The sequence below is a fragment of the Monodelphis domestica genome, chromosome 2 (genome assembly GCF_027887165.1).
Source record: "Monodelphis domestica isolate mMonDom1 chromosome 2, mMonDom1.pri, whole genome shotgun sequence".
Lineage (NCBI taxonomy): Eukaryota > Metazoa > Chordata > Mammalia > Didelphimorphia > Didelphidae > Monodelphis > Monodelphis domestica.
This window is the reverse complement of record NC_077228.1, coordinates 410,103,861-410,121,282: the sequence shown is the minus strand read 5'-3', so window position 1 is coordinate 410,121,282 and position 17,422 is coordinate 410,103,861. Positions and strand designations below refer to the sequence as shown.

The 17,422-nt window shown below is 34.5% G+C and overlaps 1 protein-coding gene across 9 annotated transcripts in view; it reads right to left on the bottom strand.

The window, feature by feature from the left end:
- Positions 1-1,735: 1,735 nt before the first annotated feature.
- The window catches only part of MYB (MYB proto-oncogene, transcription factor), a 38,352-nt gene continuing 22,665 nt past the window's right edge, over positions 1,736-17,422 (bottom strand). For all 9 annotated transcript variants that reach the window (XM_056818836.1, XM_003340390.3, XM_001370048.3 and 6 more), the window contains 2 exons: positions 17,154-17,255; positions 1,736-3,296 (listed from right to left, as the gene is read on the bottom strand). In XM_056818836.1, coding sequence (XP_056674814.1) covers positions 3,180-3,296; positions 17,154-17,255 — 219 coding nt within the window. In that variant the 3' untranslated portion in view covers positions 1,736-3,179. The remainder of the gene's footprint in view (positions 3,297-17,153; positions 17,256-17,422) is intronic.

Sequence of the window (17,422 nt, the reverse complement as noted above, 5' to 3'; positions counted from 1 at the left end):
ATCTTGGATCTTTATTAATGAAGCTGATGGTCTTCTACTTGGTTGTGATACAACCTTATTGTACAAGTGTACAATCCTTATTGTAATGCTTAGCTTTTATTTAGTCAAAGTTACTAATCATATTTTGGAATGGTTGGATATGTGGGCATAAGGGAAAGAGTCCTGGGAAAAAGAGCCAGGAAATAAATAAAGGTGTCACTAGCTGGGAGACAATGAAGCTGGAAGACAATGAATGAGTGACAAAAATTCTGAAATTTAATTTACTTACCTTTAAAATGACTTAGGTCTCTAAGGTATATTTCCAGTACAGAAACTGTATAATTACCAAGGAAGCTATAAAACCTCTTTCTAGATCTTTTAAAAGTGTACATATTTATTTTGAAAAAAGAAATGGAAAACCACTCCAGTATCTTTGCCAAGAAAACCCCAATTGGAGCAATGAAGAGTTGGATATGACTATAAAATGCCTGAACAATATTTTTGTCAATCCCACTTGTATCTTAGTGTAGTCTTAAACATAGCCATGATAATAAATTAGGATCCTATCAATATTTTGCATTCCCATGACATACCTATATGCATGGGTCTTATTAAACAATTCTGATTTCACTGGTCTTGCTACATATGTACCCATGTTAGAGATTTTAAGTTGGATCAAAAAAGGTATTAGGTATGGGCTAGTAAAATTTACACTGTATATGCTTAAGATGTTTAGTATTCCCTCTGTGTGTGCATCTTATAAGTTTAAATCTACATGGATTTCTATTTGAAAAACAACTTATATTTCTGTAAATTCATTTAGATATCCATAGTAAAGAAGTATATCATAAATTCAGGCACAGTGAGCAAGGATTAGTTTGTATCTGTCCTGCATAGTGTCAGGTACCAACATACTGTCACCCATATTTATTTTAATAATTATTACATGAAAGGTGATTATCTGATCAATGTGTAACATCAGATTTTAGTAGAGCACCTCATGCTCATTATATATGGCATGAGCTGCTTAATTCTAGGAAGCAGAACTAAAATGGAATTTGAAAAATGTGTTCCTGATGCAAAAATTTTAAGATACTATTAGAAGAATAGTTTATTAATATTGTATCAAATAGAATAATTAAAGTATATTAAGTAATAATCTCAGAGCATTATAGTTAACTGTGACAAATGTTAAAACCCTCCAAATGCAGGGCATTGTCATCCATTGTGAGAATCTGTCATCTTTAAATCAAGCTTGAATGGTTGACAAGAATATTTTTTTTTTAAACCCTCACCTTCCGTCTTGGAGTCAATACTGTGTATTGGCTCCAAGGCAGAAGAGTGGTAAGGGCTAGGCAATGGGGGTCAAGTGACTTTCCCAGGGTCACACAGCTGGGAAGTGTCTGAGGCCACATTTGAACCTAGGACCGTCTCTAGGCCTGACTTTCAATCCACTGAGCCACCCAGCTGCCCCCTGGTTGACAAGAATATTAAGAAATTTGGGTTAGTCCATGATTTTGCCAATTCTTTTTTTGTGAATTATTATTTGACTACTTTTTTGCTCTGGTGTCTCATACACTAAAATGAAGATGAAGCTCGAGTTCCTCACAACTCACTCAAGTGTTTTACAGATTATCAACTTGTTGGCTTAGAAAAAGCATTTTGAGTTCTTCTCTTAAAGGGAGATACCACAGACTAGTTCTGTTCTCCTATACTCCATATAGTCTAAGTAAGAAATTGAGAGAAATATCAAATATAAGTAAAATAGGGACATAACTTTATTTTTCTACAAGGCAGTTAAGTACATTGTCATATCAAAAGTTAAATGCAGATTAGTCTGCACTAAATGTTATTAAGGCAGCAAAGTCAGGCTTAGCTATTAATACCAGTGTTCTACCTCCATAGATGCAGATCTGTGAAGGCTAAGTATGGCAGTAGTCAGAGCCATACATTTTTAAACAATTGGGTCACTAATCAGATACATTAAATTTGGATTAAACAGTCAGGCTGAACATGAAACAAGAAGACTTTCCCATTTATCTGGATCTTAGTGCCTTCCCTCTGTTGATTATGTCCAGTTTAATCCTGCCTCTATTTTGTTTGTACATCGTCTTCTCTGGGAGGATGTGAGCTCCTTGAGGAAATGACTTTCTGATGTTTGCCTTTCTTTGTAACCCCAGTGCTTAGCACAGTGCCTGGCACATACTAGGTGCTTAATAAATTCTCCTTGTCTGACTGACCAAAACACGAACAGACAACATGAACACAGAGATCTCCCAAAAATAAAAGAAGGTGCAACATATGCTTTTTAAACCAACAAAAAACCAATCAAACATAAAATCTGCAAGAAAAAAAATCTCCCAATGTATTACAAAAAGAAAATAAGTACGTATATATAAAAAAATAAAAATAAAAAATCAGAAATGCTAAGGCAAGGTCAATTAGCTAAAACAGTTTGTTTCTTTTTTGTATCAAGCTCTACTGCCTCCTTTACACTAGCAGCATGTCTATATGCTAAAAGTTCATAGCAGCAAAACACATTATCCATTTGGCATTTACAAAATTAAATTACTGAATAAAAATATAATTTGTTCTCATAAAACTATGTCTCATACAGTAATAATTTTTAAAGCAAGCTAACCAAAAACAAAACACACAAAACAAGGTTTAGTACAGTAACAAAATCAGAGTACTTCAAACTTTGTCACCATGAGCACTTAACAGTCTTGACTAGTTTTCCCTTTGTATTAAAACTAACTTTAATAGTAATGCTTTTACTAATTTGCCTTGTATCAATGTATTCTGTTTAGTGATTTAGAAAGAGAAATGTTTGAGCAACTGCTGTTTATACAAAATTCCAAAGGGAAAAAACAATACTAGTCTGCTGGATCTTCAAAAATACAGGGAAAAAAGCTTTCAATTTTTTTAAAAATTCTGTATTAAGATATTTAATAACTGATTATAATTTATTACCTAATAATTTAGGTAAAACTGTTATTTATATAAAAATTATTTTAGTTGGGTGAAATCCAACAAGAATATGCTCAGTGACTAAAGATGCACTTGGTGCTGCTCCCAACTGTTGTACCACAACAAAAATAGGTCCATCTCCCATTCATGAAGAGTTTCATGTAGAGGAATGGTAAATCCCAAGTCATTCTGAAGTGTTCTGAAAACTATAATGCTTGTCCAGAAGAGTCTCACATGACCAGAGTCCTGGTGGAGAATGCATTTATATATTTCCGACCCTGATCGGAGGCCATCATTTGATCCTCTGTCTTCCCACATGACACAGATTCCCAGGCATTACTAATATGCTGTGTGAGAAAGAAGATAACAAAGCTTTACTTTTCCTCTCTTCAAAATCATCAGTCTAGCGCTTTAAAGAGAAAACGGATTACTGACAATATAATACGCATTATTTAGATACTTCATCCATCTGGTTATATCTCTATAATAAAAGTAAACCACAGGATTCTTAACCACCTGAAATATCAAAGAAGATACAGATCATGATGAGTCTGTTTTATATACGTGTTCATACATTATAATGGTGTATATATATATATATATATGTATGTATATATACATGCATGTGCACATACAGCGCATGTGTTTGGTACATATGGTACATACATGTGTGTGTGTATATATATTCTGGTTCCCTAACCATATATCAAGGAGAATGCTTTTTAGAGGGGGAGAGAACTACACATACATGCATACATACATACACACATATACACACACACATGTCGGTGTCTGTGTGTAAAACAGAAGATTTCTCTTCCAGGGTTTTTGTTGGTATTGTTCCCAAGTCATAATCCAGTGGGAGAATGAAATCAAGTGATATTCTAGTCAGGTGTTATTAAGGGCTGCACACACACTTAGTCACTAGGCAAATTTATCATTGCCTTGAGCTGTGTGGAGTGTAAAATTTGCAGTCGTGCTGGAATTTAGTAACACCTCCTAAATATATTATATCTTTTCTTTCAGTTAATTTAAACCTCATTTTTACCACCATAGTTTGTTATCTAATTGCACAGCTGTTTCTATTTATTATGTAGCAGAAGTCACAACTTGTTTCACATCTGCAGTGTTACTTAGCATCAACGCATAGAAATCTTAGTGGAGAAAAGAAGAGTATTCACAAACACTCAAATTTCACTCCTCATAGTAGGAAGGAGAGTAGGGTTTAGAGCTAGAAATACACAACAACCTTGGAAATCATCGAGTACAATCTCTATTTTACAGATGAAAAAAAATGGAAGGGGAAGTGATTTGCCTAAGATAACACAAATTTTTAGAGATTATTATCAGTCACTTAAAAATACTAATCCTTGCAAGCCAAATAAAAGCCATGTAAGAGCAACCTAACTCAAATAAAACTTACTGGGTACTTATGTGTGTGCTAGGCATTATAGGAGGGGGAAATGGACCTTCAAGCAGCAATGTTTGTACAATGGAATGAAGAATCAATTTTGGAACAGATGACTTAAATTCAAATTCTACTGTGTTCTGCCTGTGCACACTTGGGCGAATCATTTAACTTCCTTGGACCTTAGTTTCTTCTTCTGAAAATGACAGGTTCCGACTAGGTAGTATCAAAGTCCCAATCAGATCTAGAACTATGACCCCATAAGTTTAAAATTTTGTAAGAGAAATATGAATAATAATATAATAGCTAACATTTATAAAGTGCCTTCAGTTTTGCAAAGTCCTGCACCGATCGTCTCATGTTGTCCTCACAACAATCCTGAAAAAGCAAATGCTATTATCACTCCTCATAGTAGGAAGGAGAGTAGGGTTTAGGGCAAAAAGTCAGTGTTGGGGAGTAGTGGCAGATAGAATATCATAGACAGGTTAGGACAGGGCACAAGAACTGGGACCAGGCACAAGAATTTAGACCAGATACAATAAGAAATGGGGAACTATAACATAATGGTAGCAAATTTTGAGGAAGATCAGTCTGGTAATAATTATTTCCTAAGCGGTCTGCTGAAATTTGTGCTGGAAGGTAACCAAAGTTTGGTTGCTCTGAGCTTCTGACTTTTTGAAAGACTCAACAAATATAAAACATTAATTGGGTTCCTCATTAAATTTTCATCCTGATCTAATCCATAATCTCATCTCAAGTGTAAATAATATGGCTTGAAATATGTATGTTTCATTCTGGAAGCAGAAAGTCTCAACAAATAATTTGTAACTATATAGCAAGGCAGGTTATCTTGATATTTTCTGGAACATCATGAATTGTGAAAAGGCTAAAGATGACAGAAGTCATGTGCTGAATTCAATGCCAAGTCATATTTGTTGGTTCCCTGAAGAAATGGCCAGGACAGTTACTGCTCTCTTTAGGATCGCTCAAAAGAAGGATTTCCCTCTCCATCTGCTTAGTTGAAAGAGAACAATATTTATAGAAAGCCTGTTGCATGCCACAATACTTTGGAATCTTCTGAATTTTTAAAAAAGAACTTCCAGGGGGCAGCTAGATGAGGATCAGTGGATTGAGACCCAGGCTGAGAGACAGAAAGTTCTGAGTTCAAACCTGGCCTCAAACACTTTTTTGCTATGTAACCCTGGGCTGGACAAGTCATGTAACCCCCCCCCCCCCCTCCGCCTAACCCTTACTGCTCTTCTGCCTTAGAACCAATATACTATATTTATTCTAAGTCAAAAGGTAAGAGATTAAAAAAAAAAACAACAACTTCCAAATGTCCAGGTTGTTTCAATGTGAATATTTAAAGTCACACTGAAATCTAAATTTACACGGTACTAAAAACTCAGAATTATATAATGATCATAATTTCTTTTTAAAAGGCAGTTTCTTTTTCTTCTGTTCTATATATTTTTAGAAAGGGAAGCCTGGTAGAATAGAGAGCCAATCTTGGAGTCATGAAGATCTAGGTTAAAGCCCTACCTCTAATGTATAGTAACTTTGACCACAGTCAAAGTAGTCTATAGTAGTAACCATTCTTCATTTGGGGAGGGATTTTCCACAGTGATCCCCCCTCCCCCAACATAGGCAGATACTTTTCCTCTACCACACATAAAATAAATGATTTAATCATTTGAGTTAAATTGATATTGATTTCTCACAAGCTACTTCCACTGTTTCATTTTTTTGGTAGACTACAATTTTGTCACAAGTCAAGTTTTTAAACATGAAATGCAAACCTCTATTCTTGCAGCAACATTTGGCATTCATAGCTTCAGAGTTGAAGGGACCTTAGGGGTTATTTGGTCCAATTTTCTCTTCTTCTAGATTAAAAAAAATCCAAGGTCTTGAGAGGTAAATTAAATTGTTCACAATCAGATCTACATTGTGCTATGCAAATAAATCTATTAGCTTCCCCCCCCCCTGAAATGGGAAAATAAGCATACATACATACATACACACACATATGTCTATGTGTATGTATGTATGCATGCATGTATGCATGCATGCATGTATGTCTACTATGTGCCAGGCACTGTGTTTAGTGCTCGACAAATAACTCATTGGGTCCTCACAACAACTCCAGAAGGTAGTGTTTTAAATTATCCTATCCTCAGAGAAACTCGGGCAAATAGACATTAAGTGACTTCTATAGGATCACACAGCTAGCTTCTGAGGCAAATTTGAATTCAGGATTTCTTGACTCCAGACGCAGAGATCTATCATTCAACCAATTATTTATTTACTCAGCATCTGTTATGTGTCAGGCACTGTACTAAGTGCTATCCGATGCACCACTTAGTTCCTTGAATGACAATATATTTAAGGAAATTGTGTCACAAAACCTAGATTTTCCTTTCCTCTTAGACTCCTCTTTGTGAGTAGAAATTGTTTCATTCATTGCTTTTGCTTCTTCAGCTCTCGGAATATTATCTGGAATATAGTAGATAGTAAATATTGACAGACTGAATATTTAAAGGAAAAATTTTCAAGTCAAATCAGTAAACATTAAGTGATTACTTAGTGTGTGCAAGGCACTGTGCTAAGGTTGAGGAGACAAAAGAAGACAGAAAACAGTCCTGCCCTCAAGAAGCTCACACTGTGCCCTTTGGACTAACCTATTCTGGTCTGTACTTTCTCTCTTGATGAAGAGAAATTGCTACTTTGGTAGAAAAGAACACCGCTTCAGATTTCTAACTGTCACCGTTTATAAAATCTGTTCAATAGGACCACAGAATCAAAATGACAGAATTTTAAGGTTAGAAGAGACCTCAAAAGCCGCCTCTTCCAACTACCTCACAAAAAGTAATCCCTCCCTATAACCTAGCCAACAAGCAGGCATATAATCTTGGGAAGAATGCCTCTAGTGAGAGACCACTGACTATAGTGAATCTAGTAATAGTAATCTAGTAAAGGGTCCCACCACCACCACACTTACAGTTCTGCCCTTTAAGGCCGAACAACCCGAATACCTCTTCAGCATGAGAGACACAACTATTGTGTCTCCAATGAGGCTTCTCTTGGTTAAATATCATTCATTGCTTCAACTGATCCTCATGCAGCATTGCCTCAAAGCCCTTCACCAGGCAGGTTGCCTTTCTCTGGAGGGCATCCCTCTTATCAACCTTTTTTGTCACCTCTGACAAAAGAACTGAACACAATACTCCAAATGCAGAAAGATTAGAGCAGAAAAGAAAGGAAGGACTCTCTTTGTGTAGCCTATGATCCAATTAGGCTATTTGGCTATCATTTCACCCTGCTAAATTGCATGGAATCTTCCCTAAAATAACCTTAGATTTCTTTCAGAGAAATTTATCTAACCCCCATCATCTACTTGTAAAGTTGATGCTCTAAACCCAATTGAGCACATTTCTAATAAAAGAATGCAGGCTTCAGAATGACCAGATTAGCAACATTAATGTTCATATGAAATTTAAATAATTATTTATTTAAATATTTAATTTAATTTAATAAAATTTAAATATTAAAATACTACTTCTACCCTACCTATCTGTCACTGCCACTCCCACCTAAATAATCATCATTCAAAAATATTTAATGCCTCTTCCAGGACAATGACTCTCCCCTCCAAGAACATGATTGAGGAATGAAATATGAATATAAACAGGTGTATACAGATACATCACATGCATGTTTGTATAGGTCTTTTACTACTCAATAATCAACTTATTCTAGATAAAACATGATCCTATTGAACTAATGTATCAGATTCCAACAACAGACAATGTCCTATATGCTTTGAAATTCAGAGAGCGCATGAGGTCAGCTAAAAAGGTTTAACATGAAGACACAAATCATAGAAGCTACTTTGTGAAGGAACAAAGGTGAAGCGAACGAGAGGGAAAGCTTTTTGTTTCGTGTGTGTGTGTGTGTGTGTGTGTGTGTGTGTGTGTGTGTGTGTGTGTGTGTGTGTGTGTGTAAGGGAGCGTAGTACAGTGGGAGAACACCATATGGTTTCTCTTGACAAGATGGCAGCTTTGAGTGAAGATGATCAGTGACAGACACATAAATATATTGCCTTCCCAAATAACTAGAACTAAACGAAAAGCAGAAAGTTAAATGTTTAGCTATAGAAAAATAAATTCACATTTCAACAACTGAAATGTCACTGTGGCAGACACCATCTTGTTTTTTCTTTCAGGCCTCATTTTTAACCTAAAACCTTTGGAATCCAATATTGCATTTCAAGAAGTCAGTGAGAATTCTGACAAACTAAAGGTAGTTGCAGGGAGGGAGTCTTTGGATATAAAAGAAATACTGTTTACTACAACGACATACATTTTTATGTGCTCCTGTTATTCTTTTTCTTGATACATTTTCATTTCACTTACACTAGAATTATTAATAAGAATTCTGGATATTAATGTCACTCTAATTATTGACCCATAGTGTAATTTCCAAGTTGTCATTCTCCTTATTTCATTTTTACATTAAAAATCTGACTAGCATATCCTTCTCATGGCAGCCAAGTCATCTTACTTATCCTGTAACGTGTATTTAACTGCCTCTGGGCAGGAGAGAAATGTAAACAATCTTGTCAGAGTTTTAAATGGGATATCCTGGTAAAGCACATTAAATAAATACTTGGACCCCATGTAGAAACCAGAACAGTAGGACAAGAGTGCAAAAGTGGTTTTCTGCAAGAACTAGTTTTTCTTCACATTCTCATCCAGAATATGAATTGCTTTTATTGTTCTGCATTTATCCTACTTTTTTAATGTTATAGCTACTCAACAGTCTTATATGATGGGAGCTGAGAATTTGGATTAGAATTAGTCTAAGCAGAGGGCAGTTGGGTAGCTCAGTGGATTGAGAGTCAGGCCTAGAGATGGGAGGTCCTAGGTTCAAATGTGGCCTCAGACACTTCCCAGCTGTGTGACCCTGGGCAAGTCACTTGATCCTCATTGTCTAGCCCTTACCTCTCTTCTACCTTGGAGCCAGTACACAGTGTTGATTCCAAGATGGAAGGTAAGGGTTTAAAAAAAAAAAAAGAAATAGTCTAAGCAATCATATTCTCCATATCCTGTTCTTAATGGACTGTGAATATAAAGAAATGATATGTGCATATATACACCGTATGTATAAGCCAGGTAGGGATGAGACCTATGACTTCATTGATATAGGGAACTTCTTGGGCAAAGAAACACTTATTCTACCAATGCAGGTTAGCATCTTCTCAGTGACTTTTAACCTTTGAGAGTTGTCCAGAGAGCATTGAGTGCTTAAGAAACTTTCTCACAGTCACAGACAGACTATAGCCAATGTGGGACTTCTAGATCTTCCTGGCTTCAAGACTAGCTCTCATTCTATTTTGCAACTTACTTCTCATGCATATGTATATATGAAAGCTAATTCATTTTGCCATTAGCTGGAAAACAAAACTAGTCATTTATTAATTTATTTATACAGTTAGTTTTTTATTTACTATTCATTTATTTGTTTGCCCAAACTACTCTTAAGCAATGCTAATGTTATCCAAAAAGGAAAAAAACAAAGTAGTGGATGGAAGAACAGTTAAGTCAGAGGAAAGAACAGGTAATGTGGACTAAGTACTTGTTCTATTCAACCTATCTAAAAATAATCTCTTTGGAACTTAATATTTGAGATATTAATTATCCCCAAAAAGATGTATGGGTCATAAGAGAATAAGTGATACTAAAGAAAGTCTAATCATGGGGAAAATTTTTTCTTGACATTTCTCAGTAGTTCTGTTTCCATATATATTATACCCCTCTTAATTGCCCCATCTACTCCAATGAAACTCACTCCTTCCATTGCCAGACCTAGAGTAGCCAATTGCTGTGCTGCTCAGGAAAAAAGCATTAAAAAGTTTTTGGTTGTTGTTGTGTTTTCTTGTTTTTGTTTTTTGTTTTTTTGAGAGGGAGTAGTGGTACAGAGAGATGTAGATGAGTTCACAGATTCATTTCTTTTTCATTCAATCCTATTTTCATAATCACTAATTACACTAAATCCTTTCTGGATGAAGGGGAGTGCTTTTGATGCCTTTTAGAAACAGCAGCTTCTCTTGTCTAATTTCTAAAAAATGTATTATAATGTAGACTACCGCTCCTCCGCTCCTCTCTTGTATCATCCTTATTCAGAAAGACAGCAAGTTCTTCCACCAGTCACTTTGTGGGTTCCAGCTTAATAAACAAAAATGAATTGAAGGTCCAATGTGTTCTAATTCAAGTCTACCTTGCCAAATCTGGGGAATATTCATTCCCAGAATGTTTATTTGCCCCAAGTGTCATTAAATAAAAACCAAGTCATTATCTCTTGTTAAGATTGCCTAGAGCAGGGTGTCCTGACTGAACTCCAATTCCTTTCCTTCTTCAATTAGTCATTCTTAATTAAACTGAAAAGCTATAGTATACTCATTTAATATAGATAATATATTGGCATAGGTCACTGAAATATCAATGACGCCAAAGAGAATTTTTGTCAGGTGAAGTGGGAACAAATGATCAACCCTGAGAACCTCCTAGAAGAAGAGAAAAAGGAAATTAAATACATCTGATAAAAGGATGTCAAAGGATCTCAGGGAGGCTATCTTGATACAGCACAACAGTGGGAAGATAGAAAAAATCAATCAACAAACATAAACCAATCAACCAAATGAGCTAAACTGACTGTTTTGTCCATTGAGTTGACTAAATCAATCATATCTTAGCATTCTACAGGCTCCTCTTTAAGGATAATTATATGTGCTTTAGGAGAGCAGCATTTTTTAATACTAAAGAATGGAAAGAATACATGATGGGAATTGAACATGTCACTTCCCTGCCCTGCTCTGGGGAGAAGTTTTCTCATCTGTAAAATGACTGAAGGGGCGACACGAGATAATGTCTGAGATCTCTTCCAGATCTAAATCCTTTGGTACTCTAAAAGCCAATGAGTCATTGATGATGCGCTCCTATAGAGAAAAGAAGGCCTGACATATTGATTCCTTACTCTGCCATTTATTATTGATGTGAGCTTAGGCAAGTCATTTTATCTGGGCATCAGTTTCATTCACTATAAAATGAAGAGTTAGACTAACTAATCTCTAAGATTTGTTGGAACTCTCAATCTATAATCTATGATCCCCCTCTCCCTAGAGTGCTATCTTAGTTTTCTCTATACTGTTATAAAATGTTTAAATGTTTACTGACCCATTTACAAATGGATAAACTATCAGAAATACAAATAATTTAAAAATATAATGATGAACGGCATAATATGTACTCAAAAAATTAGGAAAATATAAAGCAGAGTGGTGGCTGCTCTCGGTAGTACTCAAACTCTTGGGAGATCTTTATATAAAATAGCTGGGAAACTTGCTTAAATTAAACTCAGTGTTTAAAAAAAAGTTAAGTTAGTGACAAACCAACAAGTCAGGAAATTCAAATTTAAGGCTGTCATTCTGTGGTTACAAAAAAAAAGAGGAAAGTGAGTTAGTTAAGTGCATATGAATATATCTTTAAATATAAACTAAAAGAAAAATGTAGTTCAGAAGATTTGTAACTTAAGTGTGGTTCAGTGCCATTCAATTAAAAAAAAAAACCCATCTAACCAAGAAAATTTATTAATTCATTTATTTCTAACTTTTAAAAGATATATTTGTATGACTAAAAGCATTTTTCTCTATGAAGGGAAAACAATGAAAAAACCTGCAGTTCTATTCTCTTCTTTGACTAAGAATGGCACTAGTTCAACACCCTCCTCCCTCACTGGAAGAGATGAGTTATCCCAGAACCCTCAGATGCCCTCTCATGGTCACTCCTTGGAGGAAGGAAAGTAAACAACAAAGGTATTGGATTGCAGGAATGTCTAGACTTAGTATGTCTTCTAATTTGAAGCAAAGTCATGGCATAATTTAGGATCCTCTAGGATTTAGAGATACAGGAAGAATAGAAGCTAATGTTCATCTTTTGCTTTAAAGTGTACAAAGTGCTTTACATACATTCTTTCATTTGACCCTACTAACCATTGAGTGATATTATAATGCCCATTTTCCAGATTAGGAAACTAAGGCTGTGAGAGATTAGGTGTAGCCTATGGCCACACAGCTGGCAATGATGTGTGATGGAATTTGAACCCATGTCTTCTGATTCTGAATGTAGCTTTCTTACCCACTATAGCTGATAATGTAGTTCAACACTTTGTCTAGATAGGGAAACTGAGACTCAGGCAAATTAAGTAATTTGCCAAAGTTCATACAAGATTCAAAACTATACTTATCTGACTCCAAATCCACTGCTTTCCCCACTATGCCAAATAGTTTTATCAGTTTGTCTATAGTGGCTCTGTCCCAACCACACCCTCTTAACTCCCTGTTCAAGACATTTTGACAACAATCTCATGACAGTGTGCTCCCTTTTCCAATTCAGATATGGGGAGGAAGGAGGAGCTCCAACACTGAATGCATAATTTATAGTGTAGAACATGCATACATACATTATAAAGATGAAAAATTCAAGTATAGAAAATTTCCCAGAATATTTTTATTATTAAAGTACCCAGATTAGCTTTCACAGTTTGAGATTAGAACAAGCAATTTTTAAAAGCTCAACCATATTTTATGTATTAATTATCTGAAAAAAAGCTATTCTTTTATGCAGAATTATTATTGACTTAAGAATGGTTGGAAAGAATTTTATTAAAATCCTTTGTTTCATACAGATTTAATTTTTATAGGTATGAATTCAATGAATTTCATGGATACATGTATATGCCAATTACCACACATACATACATCTAAAATACATATTACAAAGCAATCCTTTGGCCCACTATTTCAGTTTTTAAATGGATGTTTTGCTTTGCTTTCAAATGGCAACTTTGCCTAAAAGGCTGAGATGAGGTTAAACCAAGAAAAATTAGGCAGGAACTGCAATCTCAATAACTAGACAAAATAGATGCATCTCCAATGTAATTTTTGATCATTTGAACCATTTTATTCTTGAAAGTATCTGCTTTATTTGTATTAGTCATATACACTCTATGCAACTTACATATGTAAAACTTGACAAAAATATATGCAACAGTAGATTTTTAAGCATTTAGTGTAATTTTTGGAGGTATGATGTGAATTTGAAAATCAACTGCCTTATGCCATATTAATGATTCATATATTAATTAAATTTAATTCAATAAGCATTTAATGGTTTTAAGAAATTATAAGGTTTTTTTCAAGAAATTTCAAAATATCTTTGGAAATTACATTTAGATGGTTTGAATAAAAATTCTATCAATCAATCACATCAACTAACATTTATTATGCATCTACTATGTGCCAGGCACAGTACTAATAAACCCTGGTCTAAGTGGTAATTCCCTGATACTATATTGATGTCTCATTTATTTTCAATACAAAATTTTTAGAAGTTGTATAGATTATTCAAGACACAATCCGAAGTTAAAATATTCAGACACTATTCTCCTAACACCAAATGCTGTTGTAATATGTGAATATGACAGAAGATACACTTGTAAAGTTTAAGCTTAAATGAATACACTAACTGCTTATTGAGACTTTTATAATTGACATGTTTAAAAAGCAAAATGCATTGTTGTTACAAGAAAAGTAGCTTTACATAGATCGAAGGGACTTTTAAAATAAAAAAATTATGACTTTGCTTGAAGCAATTTTAAATGTTTAACACATGAGAATTTAGGATTCATTTTAGCAATAAGATTGCTAGACTAGGAAAATATACAAAAAGAAAAGGAAAGATTTGTTAGGTATCCAATTTAATCATTATAAATAACAGACTATATGATTCAAGCCAGATAAGATGAGACAACTAACACCTTAAAATGTATTTACTTTTGTTTTGGATTAGAAAGAATTTGAATTATGTAATTTGGTGGTCAGTCTACCCTGCTTAAGTAAAATGGCATATAATGAAACCTTCTCTCACACTGAACTTTGTACACATAATCTAAGTGACAAGTAAACTGGAGTTTACTAACTTTAACCCTAAGTGTAATTTGTTTACTAACTTCAATTCTAGAAATAGTATTTTTGATGTAAATCATCAATGGATCTGACCAAATAAAATCGTTGTTTAATTTTTGACTTAAAAATAATTGTAATTTCTATTAATTAAAATTTAAGAATTCACTGAAAACATTCCTATATTGTAAAAGGCCTATCAATATTTTAAAAATAAAGTTAAATATAATCTATGGATGCTTTGCTGCTTTTCCATGAATCTTGAAAATCTGTTCAAATTTTACAGTCATAATGAGCAGAAGTTTCAGAAGAATCTAGAAGTCTTATATGAACTGATGCAAAGTGAAGTAAGAAGAACCAGAGCATTATACACTGTAATTGTAATATTTTAATGCCTCTCAACTGTGAAAGGCGTGGCTAATCTGATTAGACAAGATCTAAGACAATTCCAAAGGACCCATAACGGAAAATGCTGTCCACCTTCAGAGAGATAACTAATTAACTCTGAGTAGAGATTGAGATGCATGTTTTCAATTTTCTTATTTTTCTTGTTTTTTAATGTTTTCTTTTGCAACATGGCTAATATGGAAATGTTTTCCATAAATTCAAATATATAATCAATATCATATAGATTGCCTTTTCAAGAAAAAGGGAGAGGGAAAAGGGAGAATTTGGAAATTAAAAATTTATAAATAAAAGTTAAATTTTTGATGTAATTGGAAGATAATGAAATAAATGAATACATATTTTAAAAAGTAATAACTCAATTTTCTGTAAGAAGTGAAGGAAGACATGGCAATGATAACCTCCCCCCAAATGAGTAACCTAAGAGCTATTTGTGCCTAAATTTCAATATATTACAGAGTCCTCAGATTCAAAATTATATTTAAAAAATTAATTGACCTTATAATTCCTTTTTCCCACATAAACAATGATAAAAATGTTGGTCAGGTTCCCAGACTAGGCCATGAAAGCCTATTTAACCCATAAGGTAAGACAGATAACAGTAGTAGTAACCTATATTCTATTCTGGGACCAGAGGGCCATGTAGTACAGGAGGGAAGGGGAGAAAGGGGAAGTTTTTCCTTTAACAAGTCTCAAATGTTGACAAAATATTCAGACGTTTCCCACTCTGGTCCCCAAACATATTCTAATCTCTAATGTTTGGCCATGCTCCCATGCTTGGGCCAGAATGGGAGAGGATGTCGAGGAGAGAGAGAGTTCAGATTCTATAACATTCAGATTTCAATAGATTTTGAAATAAATCAACTGAAAAAATACTGAAGTATCTCAGCCTCCCAAGGGAGCTCCTCTCTTGATCAAAACTCCCATTCCCTTAGTGCTGTTGAATTTTTGTTAGGAGTTAAGTTAGCAGAAAGGCAAGCTGACATAACTAATTTATACTAATGCAGGAATGACTGATTACCTCATAATCCTTCTAAGAGGGTTCTCATTTAAAAAAAAAGTATTATTGTTAATCCATGTGAATTTCTAATTGGTAGAATTTCAAATAGTACCATGTATTATGCAAAAGCAGGAAGTGAAGGGAATGTATTTTTGAATTGGCAAATGGGAAAAGATTGTGATGGGGGCCAAAAAATGTCCTCTAGTTCTGGTTGAGTTTAGATTTTTTTTTCTTTTCACATTCTTCCACTAAACAAGAGGTTAGGTACTATAATGATCAGATTTCAAATAGTTTGAAATTATCCACATAGAAAATAATTGAGATATTCCTGAATTAGCTCTCCTAAATTTTGTTTGTTTCATAGTCTCTTCCTCTCCTCTACTTTTTCAGCCCCTAGTGTCTTGGTGACATTTGGTCTTTTAAAACAGGTCCCAGTTCAACAGAAGTTCTAGTGTTGTTTTGGCAAAGTCAGAGCCATTACTCTGTAGAGGCCATTTTTCTTTAACAACTCAGATGATCTGTAAAATTTTTTGGTAGTAATTTTGCCTTCCTAATGATTTCTTCCTCAGAAAAATTTGTATTTACTTTGCATACACTGACTGGTCACTGGAGAATGGAAATATGCAGACTTATAGGACATTAAAAGATGCCAATAAGGGCATCATTGGGAATTGACTCTTTTCTTTTTTCTGGGAATGAGAGACATTAGTTTTTTTCCAGTTGGTTTATTTCAAAATCTATTGAAATCTGAATGTTATAGTACCTGAACGCTATATGGAAAAGTATGAGAAAGGGAAAGTTTTGAAAGAAACTGTCAAAGAAGAAACTTTACAAACCAAATCATTTTTCCAACATGTCAAAAAAATCAGGACCCAGATTTTTTTTTTAAACCTTTATCTTCTAACTTAGAATCAATACTTTGTATTGGTTCTAAGGCAGAAGAGCGATAAAAGAGCCAGGCTATGGGGGTCAAGTGACTTGCCCAGGGTCACACAGCTAGGAAGTATCCGAGGTCAGATTTGTACCTGGGACCTCCTGTCTCTAGGCCTCACTCTCAATACACTGAGCCACCCAGCTGCCCCCAGGACCCAGATACTGATGACATGTAACACGCAATCTTATTCTCAGGTCAACACACCAGAGAAACACTGATTCATCCTTCTATTAGGGCTCATTTGAGAGGCTATGAGTTCTCCATATTCCATATTATTCAGCCATATACAAATATCAGTGAGACTTAAGGGTCTTTTTTCAAACCAGATTGTTTTTTAGAGTACCCCTTAACTAAATATAATTCATGGCAAAAAAACAAACTGGGCAATAAGTTTTTCAGTGAAAATATAAAAAGGAAGTAATGCAAGTATGGAAATTACCTGCAAAGGGCTAGCCAAGGATCTATTTCTAGGTACTGTAAACGTTTTGAGAACATCATCTTCTGACACTGGCATCATTAAAACAGAGCTTGTAAGAAGATTCTAAAAAGAAAAAGGCAATGTTTATAAGATTAGATAACATACCATGAAGTGAGAATGTAAAACAGAATTCCAGCATTTTTAGAGAGTAGTTCACTATGAACTTCATTGGAGAAGGCATGTGGTCTGTAACAAATTCTCTTCCTCATGAAATAAATGGAGATCTGAAC